General features: G+C 42.5%; 1 protein-coding gene across 1 annotated transcript in view; it reads right to left on the bottom strand.

Annotated features, from left to right (window-relative positions):
* The window catches only part of ARHGEF38 (Rho guanine nucleotide exchange factor 38), a 48,770-nt gene that overhangs the window by 12,227 nt on the left and 20,776 nt on the right, over positions 1–15,767 (bottom strand). The window contains exons 4-7 of the mRNA XM_006027562.1: positions 12,382–12,529; positions 7,493–7,510; positions 2,337–2,536; positions 1,661–1,794 (exon numbers count right to left, since the gene is read on the bottom strand). Of these exons, the coding sequence (XP_006027624.1) occupies positions 1,661–1,794; positions 2,337–2,536; positions 7,493–7,510; positions 12,382–12,529 (500 nt within the window). The remainder of the gene's footprint in view (positions 1–1,660; positions 1,795–2,336; positions 2,537–7,492; positions 7,511–12,381; positions 12,530–15,767) is intronic.

Raw genomic sequence — 15,767 nt, 5'->3', positions numbered from 1 at the left:
AGCTCATGTTCATCTTGGAGTCAATAATGACTCCGAGATCCCTTTCTGCCTCTGTGCTTTCAAGAAGGGAACTCTCCAGCCTGTATGTATGCTGTGGATTCCTTCTCCCAAGGTACAGCACCCTGCATTTGTCTACGCTGAACCCCATCCTATTCTCATCTGCCCACTTTTGTAGTCTGTCTAAATCTAGTTGCAGTCTCTCTCTCCCTTCAAGTGTGTCTACCTCACCCCACATCTTAGTGTCATCAGCACACTTGGACAGCGTGCTTTCCACCCCCTTGTCCAAGTCGCTGATGAAGATGTTAAACAGTGCGGGCCCAAGGACCGAGCCCTGGGGTACCCCACTGCTCACATCTCACCAGGTTGAGTACAACCCATCCACCACTACTCTCTGGGTGCACCCCATCAGCCACTTTTTACCCATTCAACTGTGCAGGCATCAATGCTGCAGTCACTTAATTTATTGATGAGAATGGGTTGAGAGACAGTGTCAAAGGCCTTCTGAAACTCTAGAAAGACTACGTCCACAGCAACACCATCATCCAAGGATTTAGTTAATTGGTCATAAAAGGCAATCAGGTTGGTCTGGCAGGACCTGCCTTTGGTGAACCCATGCTGATTGCCCCTGAGCGTGATCTCCCCTGCAGGCCCCCCACAGATATGCTCCTTGATGATCCTCTCCAAGAGCTTCCCGAGCACCGAGGTGAGGCTTACAGGCCTATCATTTCTTGGGTCCTCCTTCCTCCCCTTCTTAAAAATAGGGACCACATTAGCCAGCCTCTGATTAGTGAGGGGTATCCCTTCCTCCAGCAGCCCAGCAGGGAGTTGATAACACAGTGCATCACCCCTAACTCAGTGTTTATCAGCCCATTAAGAAACACAAAAGCTTCTCTCATTGGTTCAAGCTCTTCTTAAAACTTTTTCCAAGGAAGGAATGGAGGGACATTACCAGCTACCTGTTGATTAGCTCCTAAAAGCCCTAAGCCAACACTGTGCTATCTGCCTTTGCCCTGTTTGCCACAGTATGGACTGTAGCCAGCATGTGGCATGCTAGCTAATGCTGAGAGGTGTTTGTGTAAGGCAAAGGGGAGAGGGGAATCCATGCTTCAGCAGAGAGTGGTGAGAGGGAGGGAGGGAGCAGGAGGAAGCCAGGCAGATGCCCTGTACTTGCAGTATCTACCAGAGCTGCAGCCAGGGAGCAGAAGGGAGGAGCCAGCAGAGAGCCCCACCCAGCCCAGAGAGCATGCCAGGATGCTGGGGGACTCTGATTTAACTTAAACCAGGAAGGAATCTGGGACAGACATTACATAAACTGGCTTGACCCAAATCAGTTAAGTCTGACACTACATTCAACCAGGTTTATTTCAAACTAATTTCAGACATTTTCAAACTGGTTTATGTGCACTGAGCATCTGTTCTGTTACAGGCTTAAACCAGTTTCTGATCACTTAAACCAGTTTATGTGTAATGTCTGTCCCTAGTTATAAAGTCCTCTTTCTCTCTGCTGTGGAACATAGGAAAGGATACTAAAAAATTCCAAACATGACACCTATTTTCAAAACATTGAAATTAAAAATTCAGTACAAAAGCAGAACTGAACTATCAATACAAGTTTTCAAACAGATTTATGTGACCATGCACTGTGAAAGTGACTACGCACCTGACGTTCTCCTCTTGTCAAAAGTTTCAGATGGCTAGTAACCCTTTTGGATTTCTTGCTGATGGAGTGAATATTCAGCCTGGAAAACTTCTCTTTAAGAGATTCATCTTCATCATTCTTCTTATACTTCAGCACTGCAGATAGAAAATTTCACAGCATTAATAACTTGTATTTACCAGGCTCTTACACATCCGGTTTTCTAATATGAAGCTATTTGTAACGATATACTTTGATGATGCCACCTTCTGTAATATGGTATGAAAATGACTGAAATGATGAACACTTCATTAGTATCACTGTTAACATGGAAAAAAGGTAGGAAAGTTAAGACTTCAACATGGTGGGTCTGTAAGAAATAGCTTTATTATTATATGCTAATTATTAGTAATATTTAGAGTTGCATCACTAATGCTGCTATGTTAACAAGCTATAATCTTTTTTACACTTTTGGAAATGAAATCTTTGTGATCTAGTCTCAGTGTTTGGTTTTAAACTTGAAACTACAATTCAGTTCTTATATCGGTTACACCTTCTCATAACCCAGTCTGTTTTATAGCTCAACTAGAGCCAGAAAACAGCATCCTTGATAACATCAGATGAGTTGAACCCCCCACCCATAACAAGCCAATCTATGATCCCACTTACAGAGGACAGTAATGTACATTCTTTTTCCTACCTAAATCTTTCCTCCTTTTTAGTTCATTGATGTTCACATTAATGTCTTTCACAGCAGCAAGGGCACCTTGCAGAGCCTTGTGATCTGGGTGGGAAGCAGGAGTTGAATTCAAGAGCTCACAGAGTAACAAGGGATATTTCATCACACGCTGTATAGGTTTGATCATCAGGGATCCCATGTCCATCAAATTTGGTTTTCCTCTATAATTAAACAAACAGATTTTTCCTGTATGGTACAATGTATTGAAGAAAAATAATGTATTATTCCTATCTGGTCAACAAAGCTGATATTTCTTACATTTTGCAGTTGAGCTTTTAACTACTGAAAATACTGAAATTATGGCCCCATTTTATACTGAGTGACACAGGTGCAATTCCCATTTAAGTCAAAGATGAGATGCATTCAACAGGATGTCTGGCTTCCTGTAACTGTAACCATCCACTGGTCCCCTCAGTGTGAAAGTGACCCCAGTTCAGACTTTGTAGACTCCTCGTTCTGGTGCCTTAATATCAAAGGTACATCAAAGCAGAGTTGTATATTCACTTATCAGTGTATACCTTATACCACCTTTCATAGCTCCTCTGAACTTGCCATTATAACCACAGTCATTTGATATCCTCTTAATCACCATATTTTGGTGGTAGTTTTTTGGATTGGACTACAGTTAGTAAAAGGTGAATTTCAAAGGGATTCAAAATTTAATCTGGACAGACTTCCATAATGATGATAGTTACCTCAAGCTTAATAGGACAGGGCAAGCCCTATTCAACAGCTAATGCGTGGGTGTCCACACCATGGCATCAGGAGCTCAGAACCCCATCCCCTCTCCCTGCTCTCTGGGGCTTGACACCCTCCAACTCCTTTTTATTCTCCCACTCAGGGCACCAAAAATGCTAGTTACACCTCTAATCCAGATTATCTAGATCTCTTGACTCTCTCCTATCATGCTCTTTCCTTTCCCATGTGTTACCTCCATCAAGTGACAAATGTTCTAAAACCATGATTCCATCTCTTTCTGAAGGTCTGTTTAAGGAATTATTTTGTTTCTTTTTACCTGTCTTTGGGTAGAAGGGGCCTCTTTGCTCATAAGAGTGTTCTCAGAAAAAAAAATCCTGGACAAAATGGGTAACTCTACTACAGCCAAGGTACAAACTGCAGGGGAAGGATTTCCATGAAATACCTCCTACATCTTGTAGGTTTGCATTTTCAAGCAAGGAGCAAGTTATTGTTAATAAGGTGAAGAAGAATGGTAAGACTAAGGCAGCTCTTCATAATAGAAACACAAGGCAGTATTTTTACTGCATCCTAAAAAAGGAGCTTTCAGAAGGAAAAATAATGTTTCCTGAAGTTAGATGTGTGAGGTTACATGCTAGGTGAACCAGAATGTCTGACCAGGACAAGAGAATGAGAGAATGGAAAACAGAGGGAAAGTGTGAAAACAAGGAAACAACATACAAAATGTGCAGAAAGATCTTTGCACCCTCCTATAAAATTGCTGCAACACTTCTTACTGCTGACTAATTAACTAATGATTCAGATGCTTTGCAGAAGAGGTATCTGCATATTTAAGCCATCTCTCATGAGCAGGCACTAACTGTAAAATGTCCAGCATGCCGAAAAGAAGTTTTAACAATAAATCCTTTTAAAGCTTTTGAGTGTCCTTGAGCCTTCTCATTGTTTCTGTTCTTCTGCCCCCATGCTCCCCGCATATCCTATATATAGAGAGATGTTTTTCTTTCCTCTGGCGTCTGGCAGCAGTAATGAAGAAAATCTTAAATTGTTATTGTTTTCCCTGAAAAGCCCCATGAATGCAAATCTTTAAAAGCTGTCTCATGAATGGAAAAATCTTCGAGTGTCTTCTCTTTATATGGCTGCTCTTTGGACAGCTGCCCGAGTGATAAACAGCCCTCTGTTCGCATATCTGCATGACACAGTCTAGCAATATGGTTTGAAAGATAGGAAGTTTGTTATGAGATAATGACTCCCTGGGGCACAAAATGCCACAAAGTTCAACTCATCTTATTCTACCCAGTGAGATTATCTGATGATAACCACCCTCCATAGATTAGTTCTGTTTCTAATATACCCCTTTAGAATACTCTGTAGCCAATCAGAGCACAGCCTTGCCACACAACTTAAACAGATGTGTAACGACTTGTGACATCTATTGTGCAGAAAATTAAGTTGATAATTCATTTGTAATGCTACTTCAGCCACCCAGTCTTATCATGAATTTACTAAGTATTTTAATGCCATAAGTAGCTGCACTAATCTCATTGCAAATCATTACTGCAGCTTTGCAGTCAAGTAAACACAGCTGGCTTAACTGTAGTGGGTTTCACTGCACGCACTCTACCCTGGATGCAATGCAATAAAGTCAAACACCAGAAAAAACCCTATGTCTAAATAGTTAGCTGGTAAACCATGAAAAGATAGGCAATTGAATCTTTAGTCTGGGTCTCATTCTTTATTTCATAGATAGTTACCTTGTGGATTCAATGTCACTTTAAAATTGACAGTTTTGTTACTGTGTATATGTGTCATAATATTTTGTTAACATTATTATTTTTAGTGTGCAAATTTACCTTTTCACAATATATATAGGACAAATGATTCTTTATGGATCACATTCTGTTCTCACTCAGACCTGCAGAAGAGTCCACAAAGCTTGGCCCTATTTTCTTGATACCTGGGGGTAACCCATCCAACGGATACAATTTGATCTTTAAGCAGGCATTTCCTTGTTAGACTAGAAGGTTAAGCATTCTGTAATCTGAAAGTTCCAGTACTACCAAATATGCTTTTAGGTAAACATTGTTGTACTTTTTCATTCAAGTTAAACCAGTTATGAAGGGCAGTCAAGGATGAAGAGGCAAAAGATCCTACTGACTTAATCTTTTCATCTTAGTGGCCATTTGCTGCAAGCTAAGGGTTCAAGGGTGTTTTAGGCACAAATCTAAAGAAAAGTGAGAACACCTCAAGAGAAGATATTCCCAGAGCTTTCCACTATTCAGGGAGCAACATTCCTTTGTACTCTTGAGGCTCCTGCTATACATTACTGATATTATGCAATTAACTGGTTAATCACATACTAAATCTAAACCAGCCACACATGCAAAGTAAGACTAGCCACAAGTGCAAAATAATTATCACACAATTAACTGGTTAATCATGCAATAGATTTGGATCAGCCACATGTGCAAAGTAATTATTACACCATAAAAATGACTATTGATTTAACCAGCTACAAAGTTAGTGCTTGAAAATGTGAAACAGTTCTATATTTCTAACCAGGTTTTATTTGAACATGTAGCAGGGCCCATAAGAGGTAACTGCTTATCAGAGATGATTATAACAGGGTGCGAGGCCTGAGGCAAATCAGCCTGTGTGGGGCCCAGATGCAAAGAAGCCAGCATAGGTGGCTGGGGGTGGTAAGCAGCCAGATACAAAGCTGGTGGCAGTGCAGAGTCACCAGTACTCAGCGGGCCCTGCAGGAGGAGCTGTGGCCACTCCAACTGGCTCCGCGGGGCCCAGGGTGGTCTCCCCGATTCGTTTCTCCCCAATTTGTTTCTCCCCCCCAGGGATGGCCCTGCTTACAAATCCTTTAAATGCAGCTAGAGATTCTCACACTAGTATTTTGAAGGAGAAAAATGTGTGCTAATTTCAGATAGGGCAGTGCAAGTCAGTGCAGTTGTTAACACTTGTTCATATATACACAAACAATGTTGCCATGTCAGCTGTTTTTATCAATATGCTCCGATATTTCAGGGTTCTCCCAGGGTATATCTATATAACCAGTCCCCATCACTCTTAGCAAGAAACGTGCTTGGCCATGTCCTGCCTACCCGCTCCCATTTGTATAAGCCAAACTGGAAATGTGATGGAGAAACCACTCTGGGGCCGCTGTTCACTTCTGTCTCCAGTGTGCTTGAGAGGAGCCATGGGAAACAGCTCAGGAACAGCTTTAATGCTGTACTTCTGAATTTTACACATGTAAGTGGGTAGGCAAAGTATGTGTGGTCATGTTCCTCCCAGAATGCGCCAAAGACACAGTGTGGACATATCCTTAACTCCCAGCTCCTGGAGTCATGAGCATATGTGAGAATTTCAGTTAGAAAGAGGACATTTTTATTTGTAGAAAAAATCTTGAAAACATGTACTATAAAGATAAAAAAATACAAGAGTCACTTGCCCACCCCTTCCCAACATTTATGTATTTTTTTTAAGTTTCATCATTTTGAAGCTACCACCAATTTTTGGGAATCCTGCCTGACCTTACTGGCAGGGCTGACCATACGACATCCAAGCGCACACACATTCATATGTCTGAGGTTTTTTTTCTTAAATGGCACTTTAATTTAGTATTTCTTCTCTTTCAAGTTTTTGCCCTCTGTTTTAGGTACTTTAAGAATTTTATCCATCTTTATAACTATCCTTCTTCTGTATTTTAATATTGTTGTCTAGAATTGTAAATTGTAATTTATTGGTTCATTTATATCCTCTTTACAACCCTCTCCATAAGTATCTTCAGAACCAATGATGGCCCTGTGCATCTTAAAAACCTATAGTCTAGAAATCTTCCCTCCTTTATTGCTTTACTTATGGGAGAAGAAACAGTCGTAATCTTGGAAACAATTTTATCCAAGAATCTGATATGAGCCAAGCAGGTTCACAAAGGCCTAATGAGTGCTATTTTAAGAGGGTCTAGAAGGGCTTTGTGTCCAGAGTTTAAATCTCTAGTCTTCAGATCTTTCCTGGTCTAGTCTTGGATTTCAAAGGCCAGCACTGTTTTTTGAGAAGCACTCATTAGAACAGCAGGAGTTTGTGAGCATATCTTTTATGAGGGAAGGTGATTATAGCAGGCTCCAAAAGAACAGGGAACCAGATTAACCAGCTTCATAAACCAGAAGTTTAAAAACAGGCTGCAAAGATGGCACTGAACAGATTTGGAGAAATTAAGACTGAAAGTCTTTATTGCCCATATCTGGAAGAAATCTTGTCATTGCACAGGATTGACTGGGTTGCTAAAACAGTGCCTTTGTTCTGAATGGTTCTAAACATTTGTATATATGAAAATAAGTTGTGTCTTTTAATAAAAAGAGACAGTACTTTATTTCTAAAAAGCAACAATATCTACTAAATGGCATGATACTTACTGTTCCTTGTATATTTTTCTGCAAGAAGAGAAAACAAAACAAATATTAGTTTCTTCATAAGAAAAATTATGGTGACCATGGTCAGGTTCACTGATACGCTTCACTGAAGCAATGCAGCTGTAACTGGCCAGTTAAGCTAGTTTTATGGTTGCTCTGTGTCCTGAAATTGCACAAAGCAGCCAGAGGGTACCGGCGAATAAAGCCCTACATCTTCTGGAAAAGACAGCTCTTAATGGGAAAGGACTCTAATGAACCAGACTTTGGTTATAAGGCCCAACCTTTGCATATATAGTTTTACATAAGTGAGTTCAGGACATTGTGCTAGTAGTAATTAATGATAAGTCCTAACTACAAAATAACTCATCAATAAAAGAAAATGAAAATAGTTGGGTTGCATATACCTCCCCTCTATTCTAGTTAAATAGAAATACCAGTAACATTTTTAAAAAGAATGAAACACTGGTATGGTTCAGTCTTTTTTAAATACAGGGTCAGTTAAAACAGGGGCGGGCAATTATTTCAGGCAGAGGGATGCTTACTGAGTTTTGGCAAGCCATCGAGAGCCGCATGACAGGCAGCCGGGGCAGATAAATATTAATTTTCTAAATTTTTTAGGGGCTCCACAGGCCGGATAGATTGGCCTGGCAGGCCGCATTTTGCCTGCCCCTGGTTAAGAGGTTTACTCACTGAAAAATTCTTTTTGTAAGTTACATGTCAGGTTAAGGTTTTCCAAAGTCTAATATTGTGACTTTATCATAGGTGACGTGTGGAGGGAAACAGCGGGCACACGGCCCCTGAGATTTTTATAGCAATGACAGAGCAGCTGCAGTCCTGCTGGAGCCAGGGCCTGGCAGCAGCGGGGCAGCAGCAGAGCTATTTCTGCACTGACAGCGGGGCATGGGGCTGCATGGCAGCACCAGAGGTGGCAGTGGTGGTAGTGGCAGTGGCATTGCGGAGTTGTGCCTCCCCCACTGTCAACACTTACGTGTCATCTATGAACTTCATACAGCAAGAAGCAAGCAGGCTGTGCTGCTGGTTTGGAAACAAACATACCCATGTGTACATTGACAAAGGATATTTGAATAAAGATGTGATTAAACTTAGAGATGGAATTTGACTATTGGACAATGTGATATGTTTACAAGAACACTGGAATTAGAAATTTAGCATCCTTCCATACTTGACTTCTCTGTTGTCAAATGCCAAGCAATTCCCCAACAGCACTATCATCTGCTTTTTTCTGGCAGCCCACCCGCAAGCCCTATCACCCACTGTTGGCTAACAGCATCAGGACAGTGGTGCTCCCACTACAGTTCTGTAATGCTAGCACTGTGCATACATCTGCCCTTTAAGTGAGCAAGCATCTTCAGTCTACAAATAAAGCAGATCATTTCCAACATCATTTAATTTATGCCAAATTAATTCCCTTGGCTAAACTAACATACAGTATCACCTGCAAGTATAGCCATTGTTGGAATACAGGGGCACCTATACATAAGCAGTGAGGCTGCTCTGATGTGCTGTAATTATATCAGCAATAGTTAATCCTTTTGAATCCTAGGGCATTTATACACGTGCTCCAGGAGTTGGGGGTGTGCTTTAATTAGAGTGGCCCCAAGTGCCCAGGGTGTCTAGTATATCAGTGGCATGCTTAAAAATGGCAGTGGATGCACTTTATCAAAAGCTTGTCAAAAACACTTTAATTAAAGCACCCCCGCTGCCATTTTTCAGTTCAGAGTCACTGATACATAAGATGCATGAGATGCTCCACGCACTTTAATTAGAGTGGCTCTTGGAGTTGCTCCAGTTAAAGCATTCACCCCTCCCCCCCACCACTCCCGGAGCATGTGTATAAATGCCCTAGGATTCTAAAGGATTAACTCTGGCTGATGTCTGAGACAGTTGTCTATATGTTCCCTGGAATTTCTGGCATGTCGAAACTCCTTTCCAGTCAGCTGGAGGAATGAGAGACTGGTCAAGGGTAATAAAATATGATTAGCTTTGCAGTCCTGATATGGAACTGGGCTAACATAAAGCTTAGTTAAGTATGGACAGTCCCTTCAGTAACTGGGACCCAGTTTCAGTCTTGTTTTATTTGGTAAGACTTTGTCAACCAAGTTTTTTTTAAAGCAGTGACATTTTTGAACCATAACTGTTGTGGGCACCCTGATGTGTTATGTCCTAGGGTAGGTCTGTATCTTAGATGGTAGGAACTCTGCTTCCCTTTTGGGCCTGTGCTTTAAGGTAACAACAGGTCAGCTGAACTTGGCTATACATTTTGGTTGTGTATGTTCAGCTCATTTTTACTAACATTTCTGGCACTTACTGAAGTGGACATACATTCTGCCTGCCACCTCTATGCACTGATAAAAAAACCCCAAACACAATACAGTGTATGCAATTACTATTTTCTTGGTTTCCCTAAAAAAGTTTAAAGGTTAACTGCAAAACAACAGCATGAAGAAAGGCTTCACTGGGTGCATCTACACAAGATGCTTATTTTAGAGTAGACTAATTAGGTCCCCAGTAAACATATCACATGTACACATGTGGCCCTATTAGGCTGCAGGAAACTAATTACCTAAGGGTAGTACTTGTAAGTACTTATATTTACAAGTACTACCCTGCTGTGGAGTTTTTTATTCCACAGTACTACACATGTAGATGTTTGTGTGGCTGACTGGAGCACAAGAATGCTTTGATGCAGGGACTGCTTGCCGGCTAGTCCTGCACTGGAGCACCCTCGTGCCCCTGCCAGAACTTCCCAGTATATTGAACTGGGCTGGAGCAGCCCTAGGCTGGCAGACTGACCCTACCTGGGCCTTCATGAATATGCTGTGATCCGGGCTTTCATCAACTTGCTGCAGTCCCAGGAGCATGTGTAAACACGGTGCCAGGGAGCTATAAACTCCAACACAGTAAGTGCTGTTTATTGATTCACCTTAATAGTCCATGTTGGTGCACCCATTGTGCCATAAGTTAGAGTCATTTGCAACTGAAAAATTTAGCAGAGTTTTGAATGGCTCACGCTTTTCAGCTGTGATAAAACAGAACAGGAATTTTCTTACTGGTTATCAGTGGTTATGTGTAGGGGGTGCATGGGAATGCATGTGCACCCCCTGAGAGCACCGATGCACCCCCTGACCAGCTGCGCTCACCGCTTAGGCGATGGGCAGGGGGAGAAGGTGGGAGCACCAGTGCCCCCCCTGCAAGCCCAGGCTGGGGAGTGGAGCGCCATTGCGCTCCCAGAAGTGGCCACAGCCACTTCTTGGCCCCCCACCCCCTCCTAGAAGCGGCTGCAGCAATTGACCATCTCGTGATTGGCCAGCCATGGAAGCCCCCCCACAACCCCCAGTCAGTGAGACTGGCCGTGGGGGGACCCGCCCCGGGTTGCTAACTGGTTGCTGGAGGGGGCACGGGCCCATCCCGACTAAAGCGGCACCAGTCACCCCTGCTGGTTATATCAACTAGGATTCAAGAGGCAACATGCAATCTTGCATGTCTGTGTACACATGGACTCTACCTTTCATCCATATTTTCTTCCACCTCCCCTGGCCTCAGCAATAAAGATAGGTGAGTGACAGTAACAGCTTCCACTGATTATCTGGGAAAGAATATAGTAAGATGGCCTTAGGGGCATGCCTCACTTTCCTTTAGCTTACAAGACTGAGTTTATTTGAAAATCTGTTTCTTTCAGTTTTCAGGTAAGGGCATCTGCAACAGGGTGGTCTGGCAGGCAGCCCTGTTGAACAAGCCCAGCTGTGGGCATTTAGATAATGAAGGAGTATCCCACTAGTACCTTAAAAACCCCAGAGAGGGCAGCAGGAGCCGCCTGGGTGAAGGAGTAGTTTGCAGGCAGGAGGTAACTGTGACCCAAATAAGTCTGCTACCAGACTGGGGCTGTGCTATTGTATTGGGCCAGGGCTAAAAGGCCCCTCCCGCTGCCTGGAGAATGGTTAAAGACTTCCAGTTACTGCTTTATTTGTTTCTTTGGTGCAAGGACTATAGTTTTGTATTTAAAAGGAGCAAAGTCAGGCTGTAAGTCCAAAGGCTCATCAACCTGCTTAGTACAACTTTTCCCTTAATAGGCAATCCATTAGTTAGAGACTTTGAAGTACCTCTCACAGATGTCTCCAGCAATGCCTACTCAAAGAAAATGAATTTATATTGGCATGCTCTGTTTTGCCAGTCCTACACTATGTTTTAGGGCAAGGGAATTTGGAGGTTGGGATAGAGGTGTTCTGTCCCAACAGCTAACGCAGATTCATCTCAGAGATAGGAGCTGTTATCCCCCTTCCTCTCCAACCCTGAATGGGACATCTCAGAACTACTGGATATGGAAGAGGTGGAACTGAGCAAATTCACTGCCATCCAAACCACCCCAGCATGTGATTTCTAATATCTACAATGTAGCCTATCCGATACTGCAGTCAGTTCAAATCCCCACGGTCTGAAAAAGCTGTAAGGATATAGGAAAACCAATAGGCTGTCAGAGAAAACAAATGGTTATGTGGTATGATATTTTAATTCCAGTGTATGGCGCATTCCCATTTGACAGAATTGCTGTAAATAGGGGCAGGGTGTGGTGGGGGCTGGGCAGGATGTTATCCATGTCTGACTTTATGATGCTGCTATTTTCTGCCAGTGTGGGGCACTGAAGCTCAGGGAACAGAAACCTTCCCTGTGCTATTTTTGGCCATCTTAGAGAGAAGGAAATCTAATCATGGCCTCTGGCTTGTCATCTTTTCATGAAAGCCGCATAAGCCAGAGCTCCCAGCAAGCCTCATAAACCTCTGGATTTACAGGGGACCTTTCATCTCCATCCATTTAAAATGTTCCCTGCCAGGCAGCTGACTATGGACGGAAATCATCATTTGAAAAGATCTTACTTTAAGGACTGTACACAGTGTCTTAAATGCTGCTTCAGTTCTTCATCCTTTTCATAGGATTCCAGCATGGTGTGTGCCTCGTCGTGGTGATAGCAATATATTTTATATGTGTCTTCTAGTGGGCCTTTAATCTGCAAGAACACTTCCCCTGTTAAAGAGAAAAACAAAGTGTGTCAGGCCAGACAACAACATCTCAGAAGGAGTTTTATTATTCCACAACATTAGTCATGAGCTAAAAAGGCCAGTTTCTACTTTACTTTGCTCAGAAACTACCTTGTGTGTTTATGTGCATTATTTATTAAATGTATCTCCCGGTTGCTCATTTTTCTTGTAGCTGGGCACCATTATGTTAGTATGAAAGAACAAAAATTCCCTCAGGAAAAGGATGAAATGCTCCCCCCTGCTTCTCTCCCAGCTTAATGCCTCTTACAAGAAAACCAAACTGGATGATTTAGCTCTTTAAGGAAAAAATGGTGTTGTGTGTGGGCTGGCAGGGGGAAGGACTATAAGCATGTTAATTTTCCCTTTGACATTTTTTTCAGCTGCTTATAAACCTAAATGGGTTATAACGGGAATAATGAATCCCGCCTCCTGTTAGTCCAGTCATTTTTTTTCTTATCATCTGTTGTGCAGAGTGGCATGGCAATAACAATCGAGGCCCAGGATAGAGTTTCTCTTCACATCATTGAGAACCAAAAAAAAAAAAAAAAAAAAGACGACGACTCCTCCCCTCCCTACCAAACCAAAAAAATGCTGTAGGTTGCAGTCATTATTATTCAGCATTTCAGTTTACATGCAACCCAACAGGAAATAGGAAGAAAATAACACGCTTACATTTTCTCCCCACATACCATGTTTCTTGTGAGACCGAAAGTTGGGTTTTTCCAAGGACCTTAAAGAAGTTGCACACCCATCTCCTACTGAATGTCAATAGGATTTGGGTGCCTAACTGTCTTTACCTGCTTTTAAAATCCCAGCTGAAATACCTTAGTTGGGCTGTCTTGTAATAAAGGGAAATTAAGTTGAGTGGAGAAGCAGTGTTTGTCTGAAGGGTTTTTTTTTCCTGTTCTTTCATCCTTATGTGACCGTACTCAGTTCAGTGGCAAGAACTGTATATAGTATAGTGGCACCTTAGAACTGTATATAGTATAATAATGATTATAATAGTGGGATCTACTGTGTTGAGCATCTATTAAAAAATTACACCTGTATGAAAATATCGGATACTCCTCCTTTTGTAAACAGGATTGGAGTTACAACAATGGTTATTAAAGTTAAAACAGAACAACACACTAATTGGGAGCCATCTATTCATTCACAGATCAAGCACTGTGCTGTCAGACAGACTGCACGTTTTGCCTCGCCGCCTGACCACAGCATTGCATCTCATAATACATTACATGAACTGCTCTGTCTTGAAGTGAAAAGTGATGCAGTTACCACAGTAACAGCGCAGGGTTTCTTCCCATAGCAGTGGAGGTTAACTGGACTGTCTAACGCAGGTTGGTTTTAAGGTGTGAATAGGGGAATAATAGTGACTGGAGCTAAGACCAAAGTTCATTTCACTTACTATCAGGCCATAAATCAGAAAGCCCTAGAATCCTATAGTCAGCAGTACTTAACACATTCATCATTTCTTATTTTGTGTCCTTTACGGTAAATGCTAATGCTAGCAATGTTGATTGCAGCCTGACTGTTCCATAACTTTTGTAGAGGCTATTATTATGCAACAATGTAAAGGAAACTCTAACATGTTTTTCCCAGGTCCTGTTCCCATATGATCTTATTTTCAGAGATGCTGAGTACCCACAGTTTTTACTGACTTCAGTGGGTACTGCAAGTACTCAGCATAGCCCATTGTGCAGGAGGGCATAGCTCAAAATTTCGCTGATGGCCATTTTCCAGTGGAGGGATCCACCCTGTAAGGCAGTGGTCTCCAACCTTTTTAAGTAGGAGATCACTTTTGGCATTTAAAAGCAACCCAAGATCTACCATGTCCCACTTCCACCCTTCCCCCCATCAGGTAAGTCTGTGGGGAGGGAAGGCGGGGTGGGGGTGGGGAGATCAAAGCAGAGAGAGAAAAAATTATTTGGGGGCGTGCCTCCCCAGCAGGTAAGTCCCACCTGGCCGGGGCCCCACTCAACTTATCCCTGCTCCTGTCTTTGCAGTACTGTCCCTCACCACAGAGGCCTCGATTTAACCCCCACACCTTCCCAACCCCACAGATTGACCTGCTGGCCTGAGGCATGCACATACATGTACACAGGCACTCAGCCCCCCACCCCAGCCTTGGATTGACTCCAAGAAGCTCTGAGTCAATTGAGCTCTGAGTCAAGCTCTGGTGGATTGAGATCCACTGGTTGGTGATCACTGCCATAAGGGCTCAGCACATTTGCAAGTGGGAAACTAAACTCCACATGCAGGCACATGCACAGATTAATGAACTGCAATGCAATGAGGACACAGGACTTGCTGTTCTGCTTTTCAAATTCTTTACTATTTAATAAATTAATTGATTTTTTAATTGATTGATTAATTGGGCAACTGGGACTGCTCCGGTGGACCTCATACAGCCCACAGATTGTGAGTTGTGCAACAGGGGTGGCCAACCATTGACATGCCTGCCACAAGTGGCATGGGCAGCCTGTGTGTGTGGCACACCATACATCAAAGAGGTGGCAGGTAGGGCATGGAGTTGAAAGCAGAGCAGCAAATCAGGAGAGGAGCACAAGGTGTGGAGCAGAAAGCAAAGCAGTATATTGGGCAGGGAGCAGAAAGCAGTGCAGCAGATCAGGTCAAGTAAGGGGATTGCAGTGGCACTTGGGATGGCACAGGGCTTAATTTGTAGTGTGTGCGCCAAAAGGTTGGCTCCATTGCCTTAGTGTATTTACCACTTAGAAGAGGTTGGGATTTCTGCAACACAGATGCAAGCTATAGACACACAGCTCAATTTCATACATTTCCATCTAGAACCAACATTATTACCCATGCCCCTAAAGTATATGATGCCCACAAGATCAGTTGTTTAGTATGGTGTGCCACAATGCCAGATTAATTAACAATCATTAATATTGTTGCTAAAGCAGAATTAATGGACTACTTGTATAAAACCTTTCAGACTGAGGCCTATTTTCTAAACTTTGAAGTTCGCCTTGGTTTCAGGCCAAATGAACTGAACTAGGCAACCTAGGGATAGATAAATCACTATGGCAGATTTCAGTATGCTCTATTTAGTCCCAGTATGTCTTTAGGGACTGGTTTTATAGTAACTCACAGAGTCACCTGAATAATCTGGGAAATGCAATGCTGACTGCTGCTCTGGTGCTACATTTTAGAATATTTTGGTAAATTGGTCTTGATGAAATCCCAGCAAGGTTTGAGCAAGC

Source organism: Alligator sinensis, unplaced genomic scaffold, assembly GCF_000455745.1.
Source record: "Alligator sinensis unplaced genomic scaffold, ASM45574v1 scaffold1092_1, whole genome shotgun sequence".
NCBI classification, from domain to species: Eukaryota; Metazoa; Chordata; order Crocodylia; family Alligatoridae; genus Alligator; species Alligator sinensis.
This window is presented reverse-complemented; position numbering and strand designations above follow the sequence as displayed.